The 25,107-nt window shown below is 39.5% G+C and overlaps 1 protein-coding gene across 1 annotated transcript in view; it reads left to right on the plus strand.

The window, feature by feature from the left end:
* PIK3CG (phosphatidylinositol-4,5-bisphosphate 3-kinase catalytic subunit gamma) overlaps positions 1-16,444 on the plus strand; it is a 624,116-nt gene extending 607,672 nt beyond the window's left edge. The window contains exon 12 of the mRNA XM_044088536.1: positions 16,012-16,444. Within this exon, the coding sequence (XP_043944471.1) occupies positions 16,012-16,293 (282 nt within the window). The 3' untranslated portion in view covers positions 16,294-16,444. The remainder of the gene's footprint in view (positions 1-16,011) is intronic.
* The last annotated feature ends 8,663 nt before the right edge of the window (positions 16,445-25,107 follow it).

Here is a 25,107-nt window from a genome sequence, read left to right on the forward strand (position 1 = left end):
CTTTAAACAGATAAGTTTATAAGACACTTGGGTACTTATGTGGAGAACTCTCTCTCATTTGATTATTAAAGTTCCACCATAATTAGGAAATCCTTCTACCTGTCCTAGTCAGTTTCCAATGGAATATATTCAAGATCCAGAGAAGTCGTCTTACCACTGTACTGTTAGCTTGTTAGAACAGACAATGAATACACTGCCACCTTTGGTATGCAAAAATCCAAATATATTGCTCAACTGGAAATTCGTCAGCTGGAAGGGCCTCAATAATTTGTAACCAATATATGAAAGGACTTAAATGTTTCAACCAAAAAATGAAAGGACTAGTCGATACAAACACTCTTCCTTATATTCAGTAGACAGTTGGCTGCTCTGAGGTGAACTGTGTCTCACTTTTCAAGCCACAAAAGGCACATTCCTATTTGTACTCCTATTTATTTACAAAAATAGTGGCTCTACAAATGCCTATACCAGGGATGTAAGCTTACATCAATAAACAGACAAGACTTACTGGAGGGGATAGGTTCATAACTCAAAGCATTCACAACCTATGGAATAAATTAAACTTACAAGTCCAGCAAAGTACTATGTTATTTGCCTTTAAAGATAGCCTTGATGATTGGATGAGTAAAGACAAATGTACACCAAGGTTATCATGTACAGCCCTGCTTGATTTGGGAGGTGGGGCTTATTATGTACTCATAAAGGGTGACAGGAACATTTAAGTGTGTATTCTTGAAGATGTATATGTCTTGGCCTCTTGTGGTTCCTGTGATTGCTTGCTTTGTACTGTTCACATATTGTTCTTGTGTCTCCCTTTGCTGTCCATTCCCCTCACACCTCCTTTCTCAAATTAATTAGGACCAAGTCCATTTAGCACATTCCAAAATTAAAAATGTGACTTCCATGGATCCTCACAATAATTCTTGATGTCTGGTGAAAAGCGTAAATTCCCAGCCACCTAGCAAAACTCACCCATCAACTCTTCAGCTTGAGTCTCTCCACTGGTTATGTCCAAGTTGTGGAGAATGACAATTTTGGTTTCCTTGCATAAAGCTGGTCCCTCTACTGACCCTGGGAATTGCATGCCTATTAGTCTCACTAGTATTATTTGCAAAACTATGGAATGTATTATGGTGGAACTAATAAACTAATTTATAGGTGACCTTATATTCCAGGATGCACACCAGTTTGACTTTGTAAAAGGCAGATCATACCTGCTCAACCTGACTGAGTTCTTTGAAAGTGTTACTGAGGCCAAGGATAAGGGGCATGCTATGCTGTTTATATAGACCTTGACAAGATTGACAAACTGCCCCAACTCAACATTAGCCAAGACATAATTCTGTGGATTGATGATTGGCTGTCTGATAGAACCCATAAATACATAGTTCTGTGGATTGGCGATCGGCTGTCTGATCGAACCCATACTGTTAAGGTCTAGGATATTTGCTCTAGACAGAAAAATATCACCAGTGGTGTCCCACAGTACTTTGATATGGATCCCCTCTTCTTCTTTGGTATATATCTTGTGGCATAAAAGCTAATTCAAGGAACTATGGCTGACAAAGTTCCTTGATGATTGCAAATTGAGGAGGTTATCAAATCCTACCTGGATACTCAAATTCTTCAGCTAGGGCTTGGCCAAACAAATGTTTCTGTATTAATCATAGGCTTATTATGAACACTAAGAAATGCAACATAGTTTTCTTTGGTAATTCAAACATCACTGCTGCTTACCATTTACAAAATATTCCACTTAAATCTGTGAGTGTAATCAGGGGATTGGATATGTACATATGTTGATAACAGGCTCTCCTCTGCCACCACATAATTGTGGTGGTTACAAAATACTTCTGTTTTATCCATCATGGTATCTCTCTAAGGTCCAAAAAAGTTATAGTTCCACTTTACTCATCCCTTCCTAGGCTCATGGTTGAGAATAATGCACCATTTGGAATGTGACTCACTAAACCAGCTTGAGAGACCTCAACATTTCCTCATCAAAAATATCTCAGGGCTCTGTACCCTTAGCAACTCTAAAAGATTAAAAGTCCCATCCTTCTTCTCAATGTCATATAGACTCTCAAGAAGTGATCTCTGCTTAGCCTTCCATGCTATGAATCTCTGAACACATTTTGAACTCCTTCACCTAACTAGAACCAGTGGTATAGTAAGCACTTGTTCTGGAGATCTGAACCCTATATTACAACTTCAGCAACAACAAATAGTGTGGCAGATAGGCTGTCCTTACCTATCAAGGAGAGTACTTCCCTAGCAACCTTTAATCCAACATGGATGACTGGCTTAGTGATTACAAATTTGCACTTGGAATATGTGGAGAAAGTCTAGTTAACTCAAGACATTGTTAGTCTCCCACAGTATTCAGGATGTGGCTGAGCTTCTGGATGGTCTCCTTTGGCTGTAAGGTTGGTAAAAACCTATGAACACTGAGACCAGTGACCATTGTTGCTTGCTTACACTTTTTCTTCTGTGCTGGACAGAATGTGTGCTAGTCAAATAATGGGTTTTTCTTCTGTGTTGGATGGAATGTGTGCTAGGCAGACAATGGTGGATTCATCTGGGTACTGGTAATCTGTAGGGTCATACACAGCTAGATGAACTGCATTGTCTTTCAGTGAGATTACAGAATGGAAAAGTTCTCCCTTAAAACAATGTACATTGAGACTTCAGAGTTGTTTGTATTAAACAAGGGTATATGATGTACTCTGCATGTGGTATTTTTTTTTGGGGGGGACAGGGAAACCAGCCTTAAAATGGTCCTTGCAACCATTCATATGTGCCATAATTGACTCAGACCTTGTACAACCCATTGCTTTTCTGATTCTGAGGTCTAGTAGGATCTAGCACTTCATTACCCGCTTATTCCTAGCTAAGTGAAAGGGACAAGCAGCGGTCCAAGGATTGTCACAGACCAAGGTGGAGATAATTGTTGTGGACACCCACTGCCTCCTGATTCTTGAACCTGACATACTAGAAGCTAAGCTGGCTATTAACACATGTTACACACGATCAGACCCTCTCACACACACACATTTTATTTAAATTCTTATACATGATCTGACTACTCCAGTATAATGGAAACCACATGGTGAACCTGTCAGTATTTCTTCTGGAAAAGGCAAATAGCTCATTAAACTCTCATTCTACTCCCCATCTCACACTCCATTTCCCAAGCTTCTAATTAAAACGAACCTAATGGCATTATAAATGGGAGAGTTTCTTCCATGCCAGTGAACCAACCCAAAATCACTTCTAACATTTTGACAAATATTTCCTATATTCCTATTTTATTCCTTTGTAATGCAAGCTGACACACTGGAAACAAAAACCTTGGTATATAAACCAAGAATAGTAATGTGAATTAATTACAGTTTAGAAAGCTAAAGGAGGGTCATCACTTCTAGACTTTTACCAAACTTCTCAACCTCCATACATTAGATATCATACTACTTGCCTTTAAAAATCATAGTAGAGGGTCAGAAAGATGAACACATTCTTACTTTTCATAGCAGAAGGTATTTATATAATAAAAATAGTTAACTATAGTGAATCTTTGTATAGGCCTAGATTATGTATTTAATAAAATATATATCTATAAACATGCCTGGCTTTATGAGAAACATCATACATGTGTATTTACTAATCTATATTATTTAATGTCTGTTTAAGTATATTACTGAGTGTATGTTTAAAAATGTTTGTAATATGTTGGAGCCTTTCTCCCCTGGCCTCTGCTGAAAAGGAGTTTTTTTTTACTAAACCCAGCAATGTTAATAAATAAGTAAAAAAGAAAAAAACAAATACATAAAATCTAGGAAGACCAAGGCTAAATGTGAGGGCCAAGATTATATAGGTATGCTAAAATCATAGCAGATGAAAGGTATGGGCATACCTCTCAACCTCCTTGCTGAAGAATTTTGAACAAAGCCAAACATCTGTAGGGAACTAAGGTCCAGAATCAGGGACAATTTTTAAATATTACTCTAATTCAATTCATAGGTTCATAGGTAGGTACTAGGCTATTGGTCCGAGGGCCTACGTAAGCCTAGCCAACAAGGTTCCCTGGCTTACGCCATCCAAGAAAGTTATTTTCCTGTGCCACTGTCGAGCAGAGACACAGACGTGATCACTGGGGTGTATTTCAAAAGTTAATAGAAGGCTTGCATGTAGTACAACATGTATTTTTGAACAATAATTTGAAACTCTAATTTCTGGTATTATTGACTGACTGTAATACTACTGCGGTGGTGGTGCTGCGGTAGTATTATCACCTCCTAGCAAGACATTGTCCCATTCAATTCTCAGCTAAAGCGTCTTCTGTGTGGAGGCATACGTGAATGGGGCATGCCTTCGTTGAAGGTTGTGCGTCAGGGCTGGTAACCCGGTACATAAAAATCCACTACCAATCATTAGCGGACCGGAGTTCCGCTGTGGCGACCCCTAACTGGGAAAAGCTGAAAGCCACAAATTGACTGACTGTAATACTCAGTGATTTACCAGAGAATCAAAAGTTTAATGAGAAACGATGCAAAAATATGAGATAAAATCAGAGACATTGTGCAAAATTCTGGACAGCTGAGAGGCATGTTTTACAGTGTGATAACACAGTTAAAATTATTGCAAAATTGTATTTTTTTTCATAAACAACAAACATCTTTATTAAATTATCACTTATGACATAGACAAGCTTACATTTGTATCTATGAAAAACAAACTATATTAATATAACTTTAGTTGCAAACATTATACGTCACCTTGTTCCTCCTCTGCATGTACTGTTCCCACAATTCCCATTTTTTCCCATGTAGTTATCTCCTTCCCTTTTCTAAAGATCCCAATTCCAGTTGTTTAATCTCTGTTACTATAGTCACTACTTCTAGTACAGTTGGTCTAGACTTTGATTTCCATTTTCTAGTAATTGCTTTTTTGGCAGCCACCATAATTAAATTATTGTTCTTAAAATGTTTTTATGATACTTATAGCTTTTCTGCTCAGGCCTCCACTGAAAATGAGAACCTACCCAGTCAGACTTTCCCGGGAATCAAATGTCAGTAAATAAATAAATAATAAGGAGAACTAGCAGGAAAACCGGAACATAGAAAAATGCATTTTAAGCAGAAAGTGATAGATTGTCCTTCATATGTTAGCAGAAATTAAACATCTCATAGAATATTATTGTCTTTAGATGAAAGGAACTTTGATGCCTTGTCCTTTGCTCAGATCAAACAAGCTAGCTTTGCAGGAATAATGTGAATTTGTATGAAATAAGTTGGATTGTCCATGATGCTATTTGTTTGAAAATTAAAATTACAGAGCTCTCAACTATCCTTGATTTCTGAGAGTGCTCTTAACTTTGTTTCATATTTTGGACTGTTCCTCATACTTTTTTCCTGGCAAATCATTGAGAAACCTGTTATTCTAGCAAGTTTTTAAGTACATAAAAGCAATATTTAAAACCTGTCTGTGATTTGTGGTTTGTGGCCTTCGTCCTTCATCATTTTTAGCATTTTTCCATGGAATTTGCATTTGGTTAAGAGGCATTATTTTTATCACACTTGGAAGAGGTGTACAGGAAATTGCAAAACATTTGTCATATTCTCAAAAGTGGCCAGGATGAACTTCAGCATATGAACTTAACAACTGAGAATTCCAGAAACGAGTTGCAGAAGCACACATTTTTGACAATCTTATTGAAATCATTCTCATCCTTATCAGAATTGGAAGTATTAATATTAACAAAATGCTGAGCAGCAGCTGGGTTTACTAAAGCAATAGCTGCTGGATCAAGTCTGAGATTAGTGTGTAAATATTTGAAAGAATAAGACATCTTATGTAAACTATCTGCTTTTTTTTTGGGGGGGGGCAGGAGGCTGACTTGAAAGATAATTGCAGACTGTGACAAAAACATCCCCCAAAGCAGAAAGAGTAGGAGGAATAGGTGTAAATTTAGTTATTTCCAGTTTAACAAATTGAATTGTTTTCTGAGGGACTAAGGAAGAATGATGTATGACCATTGAAATGGCTGATTCATTCTGTAACTAGACTCAGAGAAAGAGAATGCTTCACAGGGACTATCAGATACTACATTCTCCTCATAATCTGAATCAGAAATCTGTGGAGATATTGCACTGTATGTTGCTTCACATTCTTTTTGAGATCCAAACTCATGAATATCTTCAGAAAAAAAGAACCGCTTTTCTAACAGATCCATCCAAATAAGAAGGGTCAAGAGCCTGCACTAATCCCTGACCTAAGCCCAATAAATGACATCTGTCTAGTGTCACTGAGACAGGAGAAGACATACTTTTAGTCTTTTTTTTTCTTTTCTGACTGGAATTTCTGAAGAAACAGACCCATAATTGCCAGCAATCACCTCTTAGGGATGGACAAGTCTTTCTGGCTAAGCTGATAAGCATTTCCTGCCCCTCCTCCTGCGCCCATGGAGAGTGGCTCTCTCTTGCCTGACAATGGCATACCAACAGCCTTAGAGGATGTATCTAACCCCTGGTCCATGGTAGCCATAGGGATTACAAAAGCAGAGTCACCCAGCTGTGACTGATGCAAATTATCACCAGTGGTGGCAAAGGCTGTAATAATCTTTTTCTTTTTGTGCTAGAAGGCGGTGCAGTAAAGGAACTGGTAGCTTGTTCTATCATTATGCCCATGAAGGAGCCGGATTCTCAGGGTTGCTTAGCAACAGTAGTCAGGAAAGCAGTTTAAGTAATAAAAGTAACTTCCCCCCACAAAAATCCAGAGTAAAAAGCATTTTAAACACCTCAACCCCAGAAAGTAAAATCACACCAGTTTCTCCATAGAAAATGTAGTTTCAAACAAGGTTTTATAGCTTTTTATTAAAAAAGTGAAAAAAAGTGATGTTCCCATTTAAGAGTTAACAAAAGTTACATGACAGTGAATAAAACACTTTTCCTTACTAAAATCTAAATACTTTACAGAAAAAGTATTTTTTTTTTTGCCACAAAAACAAAGAAGGTTCTCTCCCTGAAGGAATAGTGTTGATCCTTGAAACCCACAAAAGAGTACTCTCTTCAGTAGCTAGAAAGGGTTTGATACCCAAAGCTGCCTTTAAGTCAGTGTAGCTCAGCTCAAGCTGACTTACAGTTTGGGCATGTGGAAGGTACCCTGAAATTTTTGAAGTTGGCTGGCTGTAATTCCAGGATATAATCCATATACCTTATGCTCCTACAGCAGTGATCAAATGAAGAACACCTCAGAATACCTTTGACTAGTGTTTGTGTGAAAGCTGAAATTATATAGCTCTATAGTATACCTGATTTCAGAGAATTCTCCTGATTTTGCGACGTTTTGTGTGCTACTCATAAAATACATGGTTTTCTGGTAAATCATTGAGGACTGAATTTACTAAATAATGACAAACATTTGAGTTAATATCCTGCAGAAAATGCATGCTAATGCAAACACTGTTATTCTAACCACTTAAACCAGTACTTAAAATATGTCCCTACTACTGGGTGTTTGTCCTGAATTATTTTGTTTGTTTCGTCCTTGATTCTTGTGATGAGAGGCTGTCTGTGTAAGTAACTTACACCCTCGTTTGCTCAGTTAATGGCTGGCTTTGGATAGTTAGTGTACATTTGTATGAAATAATTTGAAATACTGGTATACTGTGTGTCTGTATAAAACAAAGTTACATTATTTTGACACTAATTTATTTACTTATTTATTTATTTATTTAATGATTACAGCAGTCAGACATCTGATGCCTATATAGTCAGCAGCGGGGCTATAATTGCCGGGCACGAGGGCTGTCCATGGTTGAGAATGACTGACTTCTGTCATGATCATGTTAAACAGTCATTAGTCTGACTTTGTAGGACTATGGAATAATAGCTACAGTATTTGTGTGAAGCAACTTAGAATACTTTACAGTGTCCATTTTTTATAACAATCTGATATTTGAGGTGTACAAAATCAACTGTCTGTAACTGCTGGGTACAGACAGTGATGAATTATAACAAGAGCAGAATGAATGGTCTTATAATTTAAAACAATGTGCGTAGTCTAAAAAAGTGTGTGGGGTAGGGGCCCATGGTTGGAAAACTGCCAGGGCCCAAGGTATACTTAACCTTTTAGTGAGAGGCATTATTAGTAAAATAATTGAGTATAAGCTAGGGAGCAATATGTTAAAACATGCAGTTGCCACCTAGGACGGAGTCGTTATTTGCACTAAGATTTGATCCTGGCATATGATTCTTCTGCTCCATTTCCTCATATTCTGCCCTTTTATTTTTAGTCTCCTATCCAGTCTGATTCATATATCCTTGTTGACATAAATTAGAATCTGTGATGAACAATATTTTCCCTTGTTACATTTTCTTTTACTGTATTATAAACATTCTGTGTTTCCAACCATCTTCTCCAGTTCAGATATTTTTCCTCAGTTATAACACCTTTTCCTAATAAAGCTATTAATCATGTTATGCCATTTCGTTCTGGTTCTTCTGCAAGGTCCCTGTTATTGCCTTAACCTTAATTTTCTTCCCTCAGTCCCTTTGGGCAACTTCTAATACTTTAATTACAACATAGTGTTCTATACCGCTGCACATCTTTCCTTCTCTGATGCCTATATTTGTCTTGTCCAACCTTACTATACTGCTGCATTTCTTTTACTTTATTACACTGTTTATGCATTGTCCACTAATCATTTTTTTGGGTGTTGTTATCAGGATTTATTGTTGTTTATTGCTTGCAATTTTTGATTTTATCTGATTTGCACTATGACCTTCTTAAGCTGTATTTAGCAGAAATTAGCTTCAGTTGCATCTAGTTTTTTCAGACACCTGTTTCCACAAAACAACAAAGTTAACTTCAGTTGTGGAGCACAGCTACTATATTCCTGTGCCAGCAGATGTCACCCTTTGCACATGCTGTTTTATTGCTGCATGCTGAAAGGGTCAACAGATGTTTTAGTTCTCATTTCTAGGTTGTGCAGCTTGTTAGTATAACACAACACAATCAGGCATTTTCCAGATGCTGTTTACCTTTTTCCCATGTTAGTGCTGAGTGCAGCCATGCCAGTAGTCTCTGCAGACTTCATGTAACTGTAGTGTACATCTGCAGTCCTAGCATGCTCTATTTTTGTATTCGGGTAATGGCCTAAAATAAGCAGCATTAGTCTCATTTTAGCAGCAAATGACTGGCAAACCACTAGAACCTACTGTTGCATTAAATCAGTTACTGAGATTAATAAGAAATCAAGTGTAAAATGAAAAAAAAATGTAAACATTTCTGTATTAATTCTTAAAGCAGCATGGGAGAGGGCACAACATCAGCCTCATAAATCTGTGATCTGTTTTGTGGAACCTTCACTTTAACACAAACATGTAAGAAACTAATCAAAAAACACTACATATGCTTCATAAAGAAATAGCATAACCTTGTAAAACATTTAACAGATTGGGATAAAATCTGCTAAACTGGAATACTTGTTTACATAGCAAATATTCACATTTGGCTCCACAAACAGTGTATCACAACACTTGGTTTTGTGGCTCAGTATCTGGTTGAGATGCCTTCTGTATGGAGTCTAAATGTCCTCCAAGCATCTAAATGAGTTTTCACAAGGTCTCTGATTTACAGATGAACTGGTGATGCTCTTAAATTTCCATAAGCGCTCGTGTCTGTGTGTGTGTGTGTGTGTGTGTGTGTGTGTGTGTGTGTGTGTGTGTGTGTGTGTGTGTGTGTGTGTGTGTGTGTGTGTGTGTGTGTGTGTGTGTCTGCACACGCGTGTCCTGCGATGGGCTGGCACCCCATCCAGGTCTGTCGTATACCCATTGTTTTGCAGAGATAAACTCCAGTTCCCATATGTTCTTTTGTAAGGATAAAGTAGTTATCAGAAGATGAATACATTAATTCATCTATGTGGCTAGTCGTGAAGTCCTGCTTACTGCAGTTTTACATAATCAGCTGCATAGTGCTGCAGCTCTGTACTTCTGGATAGTAAGGGTCAGGGTTGCACACATCATGCTGGAGCCAGCAATAACACAGAATTCTGGTGATAATATGGTATTCTCCTTATGGCTGTCCACCTTAATGAGGAAGGAGTAGTGAGGGTTTGGAAAGAAGCTGGAAACTGCCAGATGACAAGCAAGTTACAACATACATGATGCTTTTAATCACAAAAATGCGGATGGAATTTTGTAACTATTCCAGATGTAAAAATGTAAAGTATTGCTTAAAAGTAACAAACAGGCTAATACACTCAAGTGTACCAGCCTTTGATAGCAATTTAGTCGAAAACAAAGCATTTACTGCATTTTTTTCTGTCTGTTTGCAAAAAACAAAAAATATTTCTCCTTTTCTAAACTTTCCTAGCTAGTTGTTCCAGTGATCAGATTTTGCTGATCCCTGGGCTTTGTATTTGGTTTCTGTGTTCCTCCATTTTCTTGTGTGGCCAGAGGTAGTTTATTTACTCACCAGTGGGAGTGGGGAGTACTGAGCTGCTTGTTTGTCCTCAGAGGAGTGGTTAGAAGAAGCAACTAGTAATTTTTCGGCCATTTTGGGTCATTTCCTGTTTTTTCCAGCCCCCTGCTATAAAGCACGCTTTGGCAGGCTTTTCTGGCATTAGAGAGCTAGGCATAGCTCCTCGAGGTCCCCTGCAGAGTTCCTAAGCCAGCAGAGAGCAGAAAAAGCAACTTTCTTGATCATAAGTATTTTTTAAACTTTTTAGTTTGCATTTTTCGATCTATTGAGCTTTTCGACTACTGTTTGTGCCTATATTACTGTTTTATTACCTTATTTTCCTGTTTTTGTGAGCTTATATTGTTGATTGCACTTGTGGGCTAAAGTATTGCTTAAAAGTAACAAACAGGCTAATACACTCAAGTGTACCAGCCTTTGATAGCAATTTAGTCGAAAACAAAGCATTTACTGCATTTTTTTTCTGTCTGTTTGCAAAAAAAACAAAAAAATATTTCTCCTTTTCTAAACTTTCCTAGCTAGTTGTTCCAGTGATCAGATTTTGCTGATCCCTGGGCTTTGTATTTGGTTTCTGTGTTCCTCCATTTTCTTGTGTGGCCAGAGGTAGTTTCTTTACTCACCAGTGGGAGTGGGGAGTACTGAGCTGCTTGTTTGTCCTCAGAGGAGTGGTTAGAAGTGGTTAGAAGCAGCAACTAGTAATTCGTCGGCCATTTTGGGTCATTTCCTGTTTTTTCCAGCCCCCTGCTATAAAGCACGCGTTAGCTTTAGCCTTGATTTAGTGAGCTGCTACCGTTGCACACTAGGGCAGCGCCGGTTAATCAGATTTAAACTATTAGGGCTACCTAAAGTCCACTCTTCAAATTTTCCCTTAAAACTACCTTCCTCAAAGTATACTACTGTTCTATTTAGTGTATCCTACAACCATAAATTATCTCTACTTGACTCCCAAGTAGACTATTCTCTATCTGTATAGTGAAGCACTTGCTCCAACAGTACTTATCACCTCGATACAGCACTCTTGTTATAGAAAGTACCCCAAAAAAGCAAACCCCATTTCTCGGTCACCCACATCCCCCAGAACCTTTTCTTAAGTTTTTCTGTCTATTCCTTCTAGCATGTTGAGGGATCAGTTGCTAATGTCCTCTCCTGCTCAGCTGGTGAACCTGGGAATATTGAGGCAATGTTACAATTGCCTCATGTACACAGACAACCCGCTCCTCCTCCCACAAAACACAAATACATGCGAGATGCAACTATACGGCCAAACTGGAGGCTGAGCTCTCTCAACATAGGACTGGCATGACCAGACAGGAGGAGAAGGTAACCACACACACTATAGACCCAGTCCCACATAATACCATCACAACCTCAAATCATACACATAAACACACAAAGACATACTCCGAGGCTCTGATCAAAAATCTACCAAAACAGCAGAGGCCACCAAAGCAGACACCCAAACAACTACCACCTCAGAACACAACACCTGCAACACATAGACCACACAGTCAGAGTGTCAAGCAGTCACAGCCCTTAAGGCCAAACACAATGCCAGACACACTAGTCATTGGTGACTCCATAGTCAGACACACTGACGTCCCTCACCAGACTGAGTAAGGAGAAGGTCACAGTAAGCTGCCTGTCGGGTGCTAGAATCCGCCACATAACGCATGCACTCAGGTCTCTCAACAGCAGGTACAAGTACGACTCAATCATTGTCCACGCTGGTGTTAACGACCTGAGATGTACCTCCTTGGACTACATGAAAAGAGACATAGAGGAGCTCTCTGATTATGTAGCCCAAGCAGGTATGACCCTGACCTTGAGCAGTATCCTACCGTCACCAAGAATGATGCCACAATACAGAGATAAGATGATCAGCTTTAACAATTGGCTTAAACTCTGGTGTCATTCAAAGGGGATCCAATGTCTGTCTGCCTGGGATGACATGCTGGACAAGCCACGCTGCTTCGCAAGGGACGGCTTGCACTTGTCACCCCTGGGATTCCGGATTTTGGCAAAGGCTCTTGCCACCCCCATAGTGCCTTTTTTAGGCAAGGCTCAAATTCTAAACCTACCACCCTAGAACAAAACAAAGAAAACAAACTAATGGTAATGCTGCTCAATGCCAGAAGTCTCAACCTCAAGATGCACGCACTCGAGGCCCTTCTCAGTATGGAGAACATCGATGTCTGTGCTGTGACAGAAACCTGGTTCAAGGCTCCTGAGAGCACCCCAGCACTATCAGGTTTTACCTCATATCATGCGTTCCAGCCCCAAAACCCGGACAATACCAAGAAAGGAGGAGGGGTATCCATATTCATCAAGGACACCCACACCTCAAGATTGGTGGCATCGCACGATGCATTGGAAACCATCCAGGTGCAATTAACCATAGGCAAGACTGCTCTGCAATTTGTAGCATGTTACAGGCCACCCTCGCAAACTCAGGAACCTCATATGGCCTTTCTGAAAACACTGGAGGGGATAAATGTATCTCCGAACACCATCATACTAGGTGACTCCAACTACCCTAATATAGACTGGGAACACTACTCAAGCCCAAACACTCTAGCCCAAAAGTTCCTGGAATTCATAAACTCAAATGCCATGGAACAACTAGTCACCATCCCCACAAGAGGAGAAAACATACTTGATCTCATCATCACGAACATGGGAGCACAATGCTCAACGCCGGAAGTATACCCCTCACTGGTGAGATCTGATCACAAACTAATCTCGCTGGAGGTCCTCATCCGCCCCACCGAAATGAAAAAGACCACAGTAAAGAACTTCTCGAAGCCGACTTCACACTTCTAAAGACTAGTGTGGTCTCCTTTAAGGCCCCTGAGCCGGGTTAACATTACTCAAACCGCTGAATCACTTACAAATGCCTTCTACCAGCACCTGCAGGGCTGCATGGATCAGGCAATCCCAAGCAAAACAAAGACTCTTTGTACCAAAGGCAAGCGTCCAGTCTGGTGGACCCCAGCCATAAACAAACTCTACAACAAAAGGAGAAAGCTACTACAAGATAGAGCAAAATCCTTAAAAGGTAAGATACCGCTGATCACTATAAGTAAAAGCTAAGAGCTCTCATAAAATCATGCAAAGCTAATTTTGAGAAAAAATAGCTAAGGACTCTAAAGACAACCATACGGCATTCTTTAGCTATGTCAGAAACCTAGGAGGAAACTCCCAGATATGCTCAGAATTAGTTCAAAATGATGTGAAGATTACTGATCCTACAGACATTGCCAACATACTGGCTGATAGGTTCAGTGCAAACTTCTCCCCTCCCCTAAAGGAGAGATATCTATACCAAATGATTGTAGCCCCCAAACATCTCTAATGCCCAGGTGAGAACTGCTCTCCAAGGCAAAGAACACAGCATCCATGGGACCTGATGGTGTCCCCGGCTGTGTGCTCCATGAACTCAATGAGGAATTAAACCCACAGTTAGGACAGCTGTTTAATCTTAGTCTCACCTCCGGATACGCACTCCAGGAGTGACACACAGCGACTGTGGTCCCACTCCACAAAGGCGGTGCCTCCACCGGCCCTGGAAATTACCGTCCCATTAGCTTGACAAGCCTTATCTGCAAAGCCATGGAGAGGATCATAATGGATCTCATAAATAAAGACATAAGGAACTTGCAGACTTTGGATCCAACCCAGTTTGGCTTTGTCAAAGGCAGATCATGCCTTCTAAACTTGGTTGACTTTTTCGAAACAGTCACCAAGGCCATTGACGAGGGAAAGGCAGTCCATACAGCCTACCTAGACCTGGCGAAGGCTTTTGATACAATACCTCACTCGGGTATCATTGAAAACTCATCAACTTAAATGTAAACCCATACATTACAAGATGGGTTGCAAACTGGCTGAGTGACAGAACCCACAGGGTCAGAGTTGCTGGCGCCATGTCAGACTCAAAGCCTGTCACAAGTGGTGTCCCACAGGGCTCAGTCCTGGGCCCACTCTTGTTTGGCATCTACTTTTCTGAAGTACAAGCAAACACAGGAGGGTTATGGCTGACGAAGTTTGCAGATGACTGCAAACTGAGCCGTAGTTGAAAACACATCCGACACAGATATCCTTCAGAAGGGTCTCACAGAAATGGACAACTGGTGCCAGAGCCATGGCCTAAAGTTAAATGCCAAGAAATGCATAGTCATACCCTTCGGGAAAAATAAGGTTACCCCTAGCTACCATATAGGTGGCAATCCCTGAACACAGAAGAAGTTATTAGGGACCTGGGAACCCAGGTTGACAGTAGCCTTTCATTCGACACTCATATTGCTAAAGTAGTTAGGAAGACCTTCTACATTGCCCACCTTATCATGAAGGGATTCACATCTAGATCAAGGGAAGTCATAGTCTACCTATACTCATCACTCATCAGACCAATGATCGAGTACAATGCCCCATTCAGAATGTATCTGACCCGACACTTGCAGCAGCTGGAGAGGCCACAAAAGTTCCTCACCAAAAGGATAAAGGGTCTCAAAAATCTGTCTTATGCTGCCCGACTGAAAGAACTCCAGCTATATTCAGTTGCTTACCGCTTGCTCAGAGGTGACCTATGCCTGAATACAAGGCCATGTCAAACCCAGATTTGATGAACATGCTTCATCTCAAAAAATCTAGATCCCTCAGAGCCACAAGGGCGGGAGACTTAAACCTCGACACTGTTATTAATAGGACGTGCTGGAGGGATAGATTCATCACCCAAAGACTCCCTATGCCGTGGAACAAAATCCCGGTTTATGTGAGGCAGAGCACCTCGCTGGCCTTGTTCAAGAGGAATCTTGACCAATGGATGGGAGATCGCAGATACACCCCAGGGGTTACCTCAGTGTCACTCACTGCTCGACAGAGGCACAGCAAAATAATGGGCATAGTTTCTCCAAACTAAAGGGGTGGCATAAGCCACAAAACTATGGGCTAGGCTTATAAATGCCCTCGGGCAGATAGCCTAGTATGAACCTATGAACCTATGAACCTACTGCTGATTTGGATCACAGAGAGTATGAAATAGTACACCTGCCATCTCTCTCTCTCTGAGGTGCCAAGTTCTTTCTGCAGCAACACCCCATCCTTCTGACATTCCAAGCCATCTAATATATGCTACATTATCAGGGTTCAGTGGTATTTTCAGCTGGAGACCATAATGGGAAAGTTATGCAGAAGTTTGTAAAGCTCTGTCAAGAAGCCTGAAAGAAAAAAGTTTCAGCTGTGGCTTGAGCTAGGAATAGGAAGTAGAAATTTATTGAATCCAAACGGGGAGCAATAATTAAAAACAGAGCATCACACTAGTATGGGAAACTAGAAAAATACAATGCAGAAATTCTAAATGAGCATTCTATCTGCAAAACAGTTCACAAATTACTTAAAGGGAGAAAAGTAAGTTTAATAATAACATTGAAGTAAGTTTTTTTTAAAGTGGATGTCTGATAGACTGCACTGAAAGATATAGTTCTTTTCATGTATGAAACATGACTGAAATGTTTATTTATTTATTTTTTGCAGGATGTCTGTGTCAAAGCATACTCAGCTCTCCGACATCACACCAATCTTCTGATCATTCTCTTTTCCATGATGCTAATGACAGGGATGCCCCAGTTAACCAGTAAAGAGGACATTGAGTACATTCGAGAAGCACTGACTGTGGGCAAAAGTGAAGAGGAAGCAAAAAAACATTTTCTCGATCAGATAGAAGTTTGCCGAGATAAAGGCTGGACTGTGCAATTCAATTGGTTTCTGCATCTTGTCCTTGGAATTAAACAAGGTGTTGAGAAACATTCAGCATAGATTGCAACATCTTTTATGTCTTTAAACTATTAAGCAGCCAGACTGTAAGGTGACTTATTTGTTTCTTCTCTCATCAAGAATGAAACACTTGTACTAAACTTGCGCCTTTGAACCAAATATCAAAAAATAAATATAGTTGTTCAGTGAATAATTTTGATGAATAGTTGAGAGTTCTTACATACAATGCCACAATGCATGCTAAAATTAAAACAGCATAGTTGTACAGGCTGAATGAATATTCCTAGTAAAAATGACCAGATAAAGCTTTTCAGTAAAGAGAACTGGCCATAGTATATTGCTCAGAAGCAAACCAAAACCAAAAATGGCTAAAAACACTGAAAACTAATAAACAAAAACACCAAGAAAACCAGCAACATGAACTGTCAAACTACTGTAGGCTAATGAAATGATAAAGGCAAGTAAAATGATGCACCAAATTTAAGACGTCTGTATTCTGTGTAATAGATTATTTAACGCCAAAGTCCTTACAGGGGTGATTTTAAGAACTTTTTGAAAGTTAGAGAGCTTAGCTGGCAAATTTTCTTGCAAGCCAACATGATGCCAGGTCTCAATGAAGCAATTAAATGCATCTTGAAGATGTGATTTGTTATGTTTTTCATATATATTTTTTTAGTATTTTATATGAACATATTGGGTATGGTTTATGTATTCACGTTTTTTGTTTTCATTTTTTTATATATTTGTATCTGTGAATTTAAGGTTTGTTGTTTAATTAATCATTTAATTAATTGCTTTTGGTCACAGCAGTTGTTTTGTGTATATAAAGGTTTTTGTATGCTGCTCTGGAGGTATGAAGTTCATATTAAAAGAACAAAAGTGCTTAGCTTTCATATCTGTGCAGCTTTTTTGTGTTCACCTCTATTCTTTACATCATTTTGCTTGTATTTATCATTTCATTAGCCTACAGTAGTTTGACAGTTCATGTTGCTGGTTTTCTTGGTGTTATTTTGTTTTTGTTTAATATATTGCTGAGAAGTACTCCAAGTCTGGCCATACAAAAAACTCTAAAAGGAAGACCAGTTCAGTCTTAAAATTCCATTCAAGATACTTCCTTTGAAAGATGTTAGCTTCTCTCAAGAGGCATAGTTTGTTTCATATAAACTAATCAAACCAAATACATTTGTTTTCCTTTTTATTTATTTTGGCTGAGATATGTCATACTATCCTAGTCTGCAAGAAGTAAAAATGTAAGCAATGCCTTTGTAAACAAACTGGTCTGGGTCCCAAGACAAGGTCGGTCATGATGACAATAATGTGTCTCTGGTAAACAGCATTTTAAAATATTGTGTAGTTTGCCAATAACAAACTCTGTCTCTGCTCAAGACCTTTGAACAGTTTTGAATCTCATAAAGTTTATGGAAACATTAGAAGGCCAAAGGGAAATAATGTCATCTTCATCTGCCTACACATGACAACAGTTCAATGTTCCGGTAAACAGCTGTGCCTGTATATATGTATAAACTATGAACACTGATGTTTCTGATTCTTCTACCCTTGAGGTATCAGACAGGTAGTGAGTAAAGAAAAAGTCGATGTAGCTCTCAAGGCTGGAAGGAAAGAAAGAAAGAAAGAAAGAAAGAAAGAAAGAAAGAAAGAAAGAAAGAAAGAAAGAAAGAAAGAAAGAAAGCAGAAAACAACTGGGGACAGAGGCCTCAGATTAAGGACACTCATTTAATGCTGATTTATTTAATACGACATCTGACAAAAATGAAATAATTTAGAAACACATGCATTTCCTGAAGAATAATAAATATACACTCTTTCAATCAATTTCTGGCAATGTTTAATGAAAGCAGTTTCCACTGTTCCATCACAAAACCACACATTTTAAGATAAAAGAGCAAAACTTTGAGGTCAAAGCAGGGACACACAAAAATTAAGAATGTTATAATGTCCTGAGCAACAGGTATGCAGAATGCTGAAGAAAGATGAGCAGGCAAGACAAACACAGATGCCACGTTTTCACTGATGTTCAGCTGCTGAAGAAGGCTTCCCTTTATTTGTGGTATGGGGAAGACATATCCTTCCTCTAATACTCAGGCATTACCTTACCTGTTAGAAACTTTTGTTATCTTTGTATACTGATACATTTTCAGTTTTGAACTTTTTCCTCTCTTCTCACTTTGGTATAAACAGTGACAGCAGTCATTATGGATGGAGGTCCAAGGATATAGACTTCCCCAATTCATTGAAAGAGTAACCGGCAACATAAAGGAGAGTAAGAAAACAAAAACAAGCAACAGAAGCCCCAAAAAGTCACTAACATTGAACTGACTGTCCTTAATGCAGTGAGTAGATTGTTGTTCTAGTTCACTGAAGTCCTATCAACCAAGTGATGAATTCAGAAAAGTTAATTTTAATGTATCTTTGCATATCCAGACCTACAATATGCATATAATAGGAAGGTGCTTAATATAAGACAAGCAATTAGCAGTACTTGTTCATATCATGCAGGTTCTGTAACAAGTTGCAATGTTTTATCTCATGTTATGAAGAAGACAAAGGCAGTAAGCATTCTTGTTACAATGTGCACATAATGCTTGATATGCTGTTCACCTTCCAATAATACTCAATACCACAATCTTCAGTGAAGTCTCACAGCTGCAGTATTGCAGTTTCTCGGTGACAAACTCCTACATATTTTTTTAAATATAAAAGTCATGCTGTCTGCTAACTATTTTCAGTCCCATGCTGCTATATCCCCTCATGTACAACAGTAATTCTACATCATCCCTAAAAAGCAAGTTTACATAATCAGATACAATGGTTTGATAATAAGCATCTCTTGTCCTATGATGGACATGTCCAGATAATGGTGACTCAGGCATCTCTACTGGTGTCATGATGGTGTCAATGTAGATATATACAAGCAGATACTACTAGCACAGTGATAGTCACAGTACATACACACAGGGAGATATAATCCACACGTGATGGTCACAATACATATACACAAGGAAATACCACCCACATCATAATATTCAAAATACATACTCACAGGGAGATACCACCCACACCATGTTGGTCACAATACATATACACAAGCAGATTCCACCCACACTGTGACAGTCACAATACATATACACAAGTAGATACCACCAACACCGTGATGGTCACAATACATGTATACAGGGAGATACCACCCACACTGTGATGGTCACAATATGGGAGATAGCACTCAGACTGTGATGGCCACAATGCATATACAGAGGGAGATGCCACCCATACCATAGTGGTCACAATATATATACAGAGAAAGACACCACCCACACTGTGATGGTCACAATACCTATACAAAGGAAGATACCACACACACACATGATGGTCACAATACATACTCACTAGGAGATACCACCCACATCATGATGGTTACAATATTTATACACAAGCAGATTCTACCCACACTGTGACAGTCACAATACATATACACAAGTAGATACCACCCACACTGTTATGGTCACAATATATGTAGACAGGGAGATACCACTCAGACTGTGATGGTCACAATACATATACACATGGAGATACCACCCACACTGTGATGATCACAATACATATACACAGGGAGATACCACACATACCATGATGGTCACAGTATATATACAGAGAAAGACACCACTCACACTGAGATGGTCACAATACATATACAAAGTAAGATACCACACGCACACATGATGGTCACAATACATATACACAGGGAGATGCTATCCACACCATGATGGTTACAATACATATACAAAGGAGACAACACTTACACCATTATAGTCTCAGCATAGATATACACAGGGAGATATTACCCATGTCATTATGAACTCAGTACATATACACAGACTGATGATACCCACATCATTATGAATTCAGAACATTCATACACAGGGAGATGCTACCTTGTCATCTTTTTTATCATTCTTATTGTTACAAGTGATATAATCCTTTTAAGATTTTGAGATCTATTGGCATACAGATAAAATGCATGCACAATATTAGCTTGTTCTGCAGGAAAGAAATCTTTCTCTCTTCACTGATTCTGTTTCACCTGTCCTTTCCACGACTTGACTCACCCATCATGCCACTATAGTTCAACATTGCACTATCAAGTAATGAACCATGTAGCCATAGCACACATCCATAGCAATCATTTTCCCTTATGAAGGGGTTTACTGTGTCCAGCAAGAATGATACCACAATATCAACAAAACATTATTGATTTCAACAGTTAGCTTAGTTTCTGGTGTCATTCCAAGGGATCCAGTATCTGTCTGCCTGGGATGACATGGTCGACAGGCCTCAATGCTTTGCCAGAGATGGCCTTCATCTGTCACCACTGGGTTTCCTGATTCTGGCAAAGGCTCTCACCTCCCCATTGTGCCTTTTTTTAGGCAATGTCCCAAAGACAAACCTTCCAACTTAAAAGATCTGTCAAAAAGCAAATTGAAGGTCATGCTGCTTAATGCTAGGAGCCTTAACCTGAAAATGGACTTACTGGAGGCCCTCCTTGCACTGGAAGATGCTGATGTCTGTGTGGTCACGGAAACTTGGTTTAGGGCTACGGAGAGCACCCCTGCCTTACCAGACTATACCTCATTCCACACATTCCAACTGCAAAATTAGATCGGGAAAACTAAGGGTGGTGGAGTCTCTATCTTCATTAAGGACAGGCACACCTCCAGACTGGTTTGCCAGCATAATGCACTCGAACTACTCCAGGTACAGCTGGCAGTTGGTAAGACACCCATCCAAGTTATAGCTAGCTATAGACCCCCCTCCATGACTCAGGACACCCACTCCTTTTACCTGGATCTACTTGACTCCATCAAGGTACCCCCTAACAACCTGATCCTTGGTGACTTCAACTCCACCACCATAGACTGAGTGAACTATTCTTGCACTAATGCACATTCTCAACTATTCCTCGACTTCATCAGTTCTAATGCACTAGACCAGCTTGTCTCATCCCCCACAAGGAGAGATAACATTCTGGACTTGGTTCTTACCAGCAATGGTGACCACTGCACCAATCCCATAATATGTTCTTCCCTGGTGAGATCCACTCATCGGACTGTCTCATTCAAAGTTTCTCTCCCACCCAATCCCCCCCAGCTATAATCAAGCTAAAAAACTTTTCAGAAGCTGACTACAACTTCCTAAGGGAGGGTATCTGTGGCTTCACACCACCGCCCCCTCAGAGGATGCAGACAACTATTCTTAATAGTACTCCAGTGCAGTATACAAGCATCTGTACAACTGCATGGACTCAGCCATACCCAATACAACTAAAACCTGCTCCTCAAAGAAGCAGAAACCTGTTTGGTGGAGATCCTCTATCAATAGGCTTAATAACAAAAGGAAAATACTGTTGTCTAAGGGTAAAAGGGAACACATTCCAAATTGACCAAATTGGAAAACCCCCCACCTTAGCCTCAAAAAGCAAATTACATCACTAGTGAAAACCTCCAAGGCAAATTATGAATCAAAACTAGCATCCATAACAAAGGGAAACCATAAAGTCTTCAGTTACGTCAGGAACCTCTGTGGCAAAGCCCAGGTTTGTTCCTCATTAGTACTTAACAGTATCACTTACACTGATCCTGCTGACTTAGCCAACCTGCTAGCAGATAGGTTCAGTTCAAACTTCACCCCCCTGTCCCCCCAAAGGCTCTTTTGACATCCCCAATACTTGTTCCACACCTCATATCTCCATAGATCAAGTGTTACAGGCCCTATACAAGACAAAGAACACAGCTTCCATGGGACCTGATAGTATCCTAGGATGTATTCTGCACCATTTCCTGCAAGAACTGGCTTCGCCATTGAGCACCCTATTCAACCAAAGCCTAAGTTCTGGCTTCATTCCAGCAGAGTGGAGAACTGCCATTGTCATCCCCTTGCACAAAGGTGGTGCCACTACTGACCCTGGAAACTATCTCCCCATTAGCTTGACAAGTCTGATCTGTAAAGCCATGGCATGTATTATTATGGAGCTCATAAACAAGAACATAGACAATCTCCAAGCACTTGACCCCACCCAGTTCGGATTCGTCAAGGGCAGCTCTTGCCTGTTGAACCTGGTTGACTTCTTTAAGACTGTCAGCAAGGCCCTGGGTGAGGGAAAGTCAATACATACAACTTACCTTAACTTGGCCAAGGCCTTTAACACAATCCCCCACTCAGGCATCATCAAAAAGCTAACAAAACTTGGCGTAAATCCCTGTCTCATCAGACAACTCATTCACACCTAGCATCTCTGAAATGTTATACCTCTAGAATTCTATTTACAGCCTTACAATTCTGAAACTTTTTTGAAAATGTAGTTTAAAAATAAAAGCTAAATAAATATATAAATTTTCTGAAGAGTAAATGTTACTTAAAAAGAAAAAAAAATCACAAACATTAATGTTTTCAGTAAAACTCTTCTTTACAGAGATAAGAGTCAACAAAAAGTTGTTACATTACTGCATTAATATATAGCTATAAATCAGAACTGTTCTGTAGTTTTCACAATTAGCTTTTATTATCTTGGAAAGTATGCACACTAGACACATTGTATAAGCAGCATTTTTGTTCAAAGTTAACTTCCATATGAGTATAAGAAATTTCTTTCTAAGAGGCTTGTTTTTTTTTTCAGTATATAATATTGAAAAATGTATGCCTATATACATAATTAGCAGTCTAAACAATGCACATTTTTCCAATTGTGCGACTTACAGTTTGAGTATCAGTGTTTTATTCATTATCGATGTTTTCAGCCAAATCTTGCAATAGGTGGCAATTTACGTTCATTTGGCAATATTAATGAAAATATGGAATTATACTGAATGTTTTCATATTGTCTAAACAAATAGGTAAGAATATCTCTAGTGCAGTGCTTATGTATTGACAGTAGCAGTGTATTTTCTTGTCTCCCACCATGGCCTTTCACACTATGTCCCCCATAACATGTAACTCATTTATTTACAAAATTATTAATGTTAATATGAAAACATTCAGTATACTTGCATCCTAGAAAAAAGCAAACAGTCTCATCTTGTTCTTCACAACCTGCTCTTTCACATGTTGATGATCATTAATTCATTAATTGGCACATTGTTTAATTCAGGAGGCTTTGTGGCACCATATGCAGGTATATTGTTTGTCTAGATATGCCAGAATGAGCTGTAGATTTGAGTTCAGGTTGTTAATGGAGACTAGTACGACAACTTGGAGAAAAATAGCTAGAAACCCAAATAAATACCAATGAAACACTAGCTGCAAAACACGTCCAAAAATAGGCATTGATGGTGGAGGTAGATACCAGAAATGTATTTAAGCTTGTATAATGTACAATTTAGCTTTTTGTCTGTGTGCAACAGACTTCATCAAAATCTAGAATGCACACATCAAATGTTTCTTTTAAATGATTCTTCCCCTACCATAAAATACCTGCACTCAGATCTTAAAGGTATAACACTCAAATAAAACTTTCCAAAGATATTGTGTACATTGAACATTAACAGTACTACATATAAACATATAAAATTCAGCTTAGTTTAAATAACCAACCTATCTTATGCTTATTTTAAAATACAGTGTAAAAATGTTTTATTCCTAAAAGGACCACAAAAACATACAAAAACACAAAAAAGAGTGCTAATATTTATTAGCCCTTGTTTTTAACACTGGAACTAGGGACAATTTCCCCCGGATTCATGAAGCTCGGCGCAAGGCCGGTGTAAGGCCTGCGCTGGCAGTGTGGCGTATAAATGGTGTAGTAGCACCATATGCATATTAATGAATGTGCGCCGCTACCACATCCATGTGCATAGGTCACATGCGCGAGGGCATGGGGCGTTACTAAGCTGCGCCCGGAGGCGTGTCAATGTCGGCTGGCGATGAGCAACCTAAACTGCTGAATATTATAGCCTGCCTGCAATAGTAATTGCACCTATCAGTGTCCATGGATAATGAAATGTATACAAAGCATGCAAGACAGTTCCTGGCCACACAAAATGGAGAACCAAACAGAAATGCACGCAACACAATATGAGTTTCCGTCCATGTAACAAATGATATTTAAAATCGTGTGTCCGTAATGTACTGCACTGTCAGTAGTTATACCCAGTGGAAGTGAAGCGCATCATGTCAGCATGCCGCCAATACACACGTCTAGCCCCATGGGCATGGTCACCAGCAGTCCCACAGTGGTAGTGATAGTACACAGCTGGGCAGTTGTGGCTATATAACAACTGTAAAGAAACCTGACAGTCCAAATTGTATACCAAACACACACAAACATATGTATATTAAAATGTGCTATACACATGAACAGGAACGTAACCATCACATACACATAGGATGCCATATGCGGAACCGGGATATCCAAAAGCAGAACCCATGCATGCAAATGCAATACGCAACAACCCCTGTATAGCACATAACCCGCACCCATGTCCGAATGTCCACCAAATCCAGCTACCAGCCTTGCGTATCCGTACACCTACACATAGCGAGTGTTCCCCATATGTGGTAGGAAGTATCGTCCTAGGCAGTGTCAGGATTGCAAATATGTATCCCACGTTTGTAAACATCCCATCACAGGTACGTAAATCCAAATGCCCGTGTGTTAATGTTTCGGCAAAATGTGTGTACATCCCGTGTGGGATAAGTAACCTGTTGAAACCTCAGAGTTGTTTACACGCCACTGTGTCCATTACTGTACACATCTGGGCAAAACATGTATGTGTAGTCACGGTACTGTTCAGTTTCTACACAGACATGCAAAACATACTACGCAGGATGGAACAGCTGTCCACCATG

The sequence above is a fragment of the Protopterus annectens genome, chromosome 11.part0 (assembly GCF_019279795.1).
Source record: "Protopterus annectens isolate FY-2018-M chromosome 11.part0, PAN1.0, whole genome shotgun sequence".
Lineage (NCBI taxonomy): Eukaryota > Metazoa > Chordata > Ceratodontiformes > Protopteridae > Protopterus > Protopterus annectens.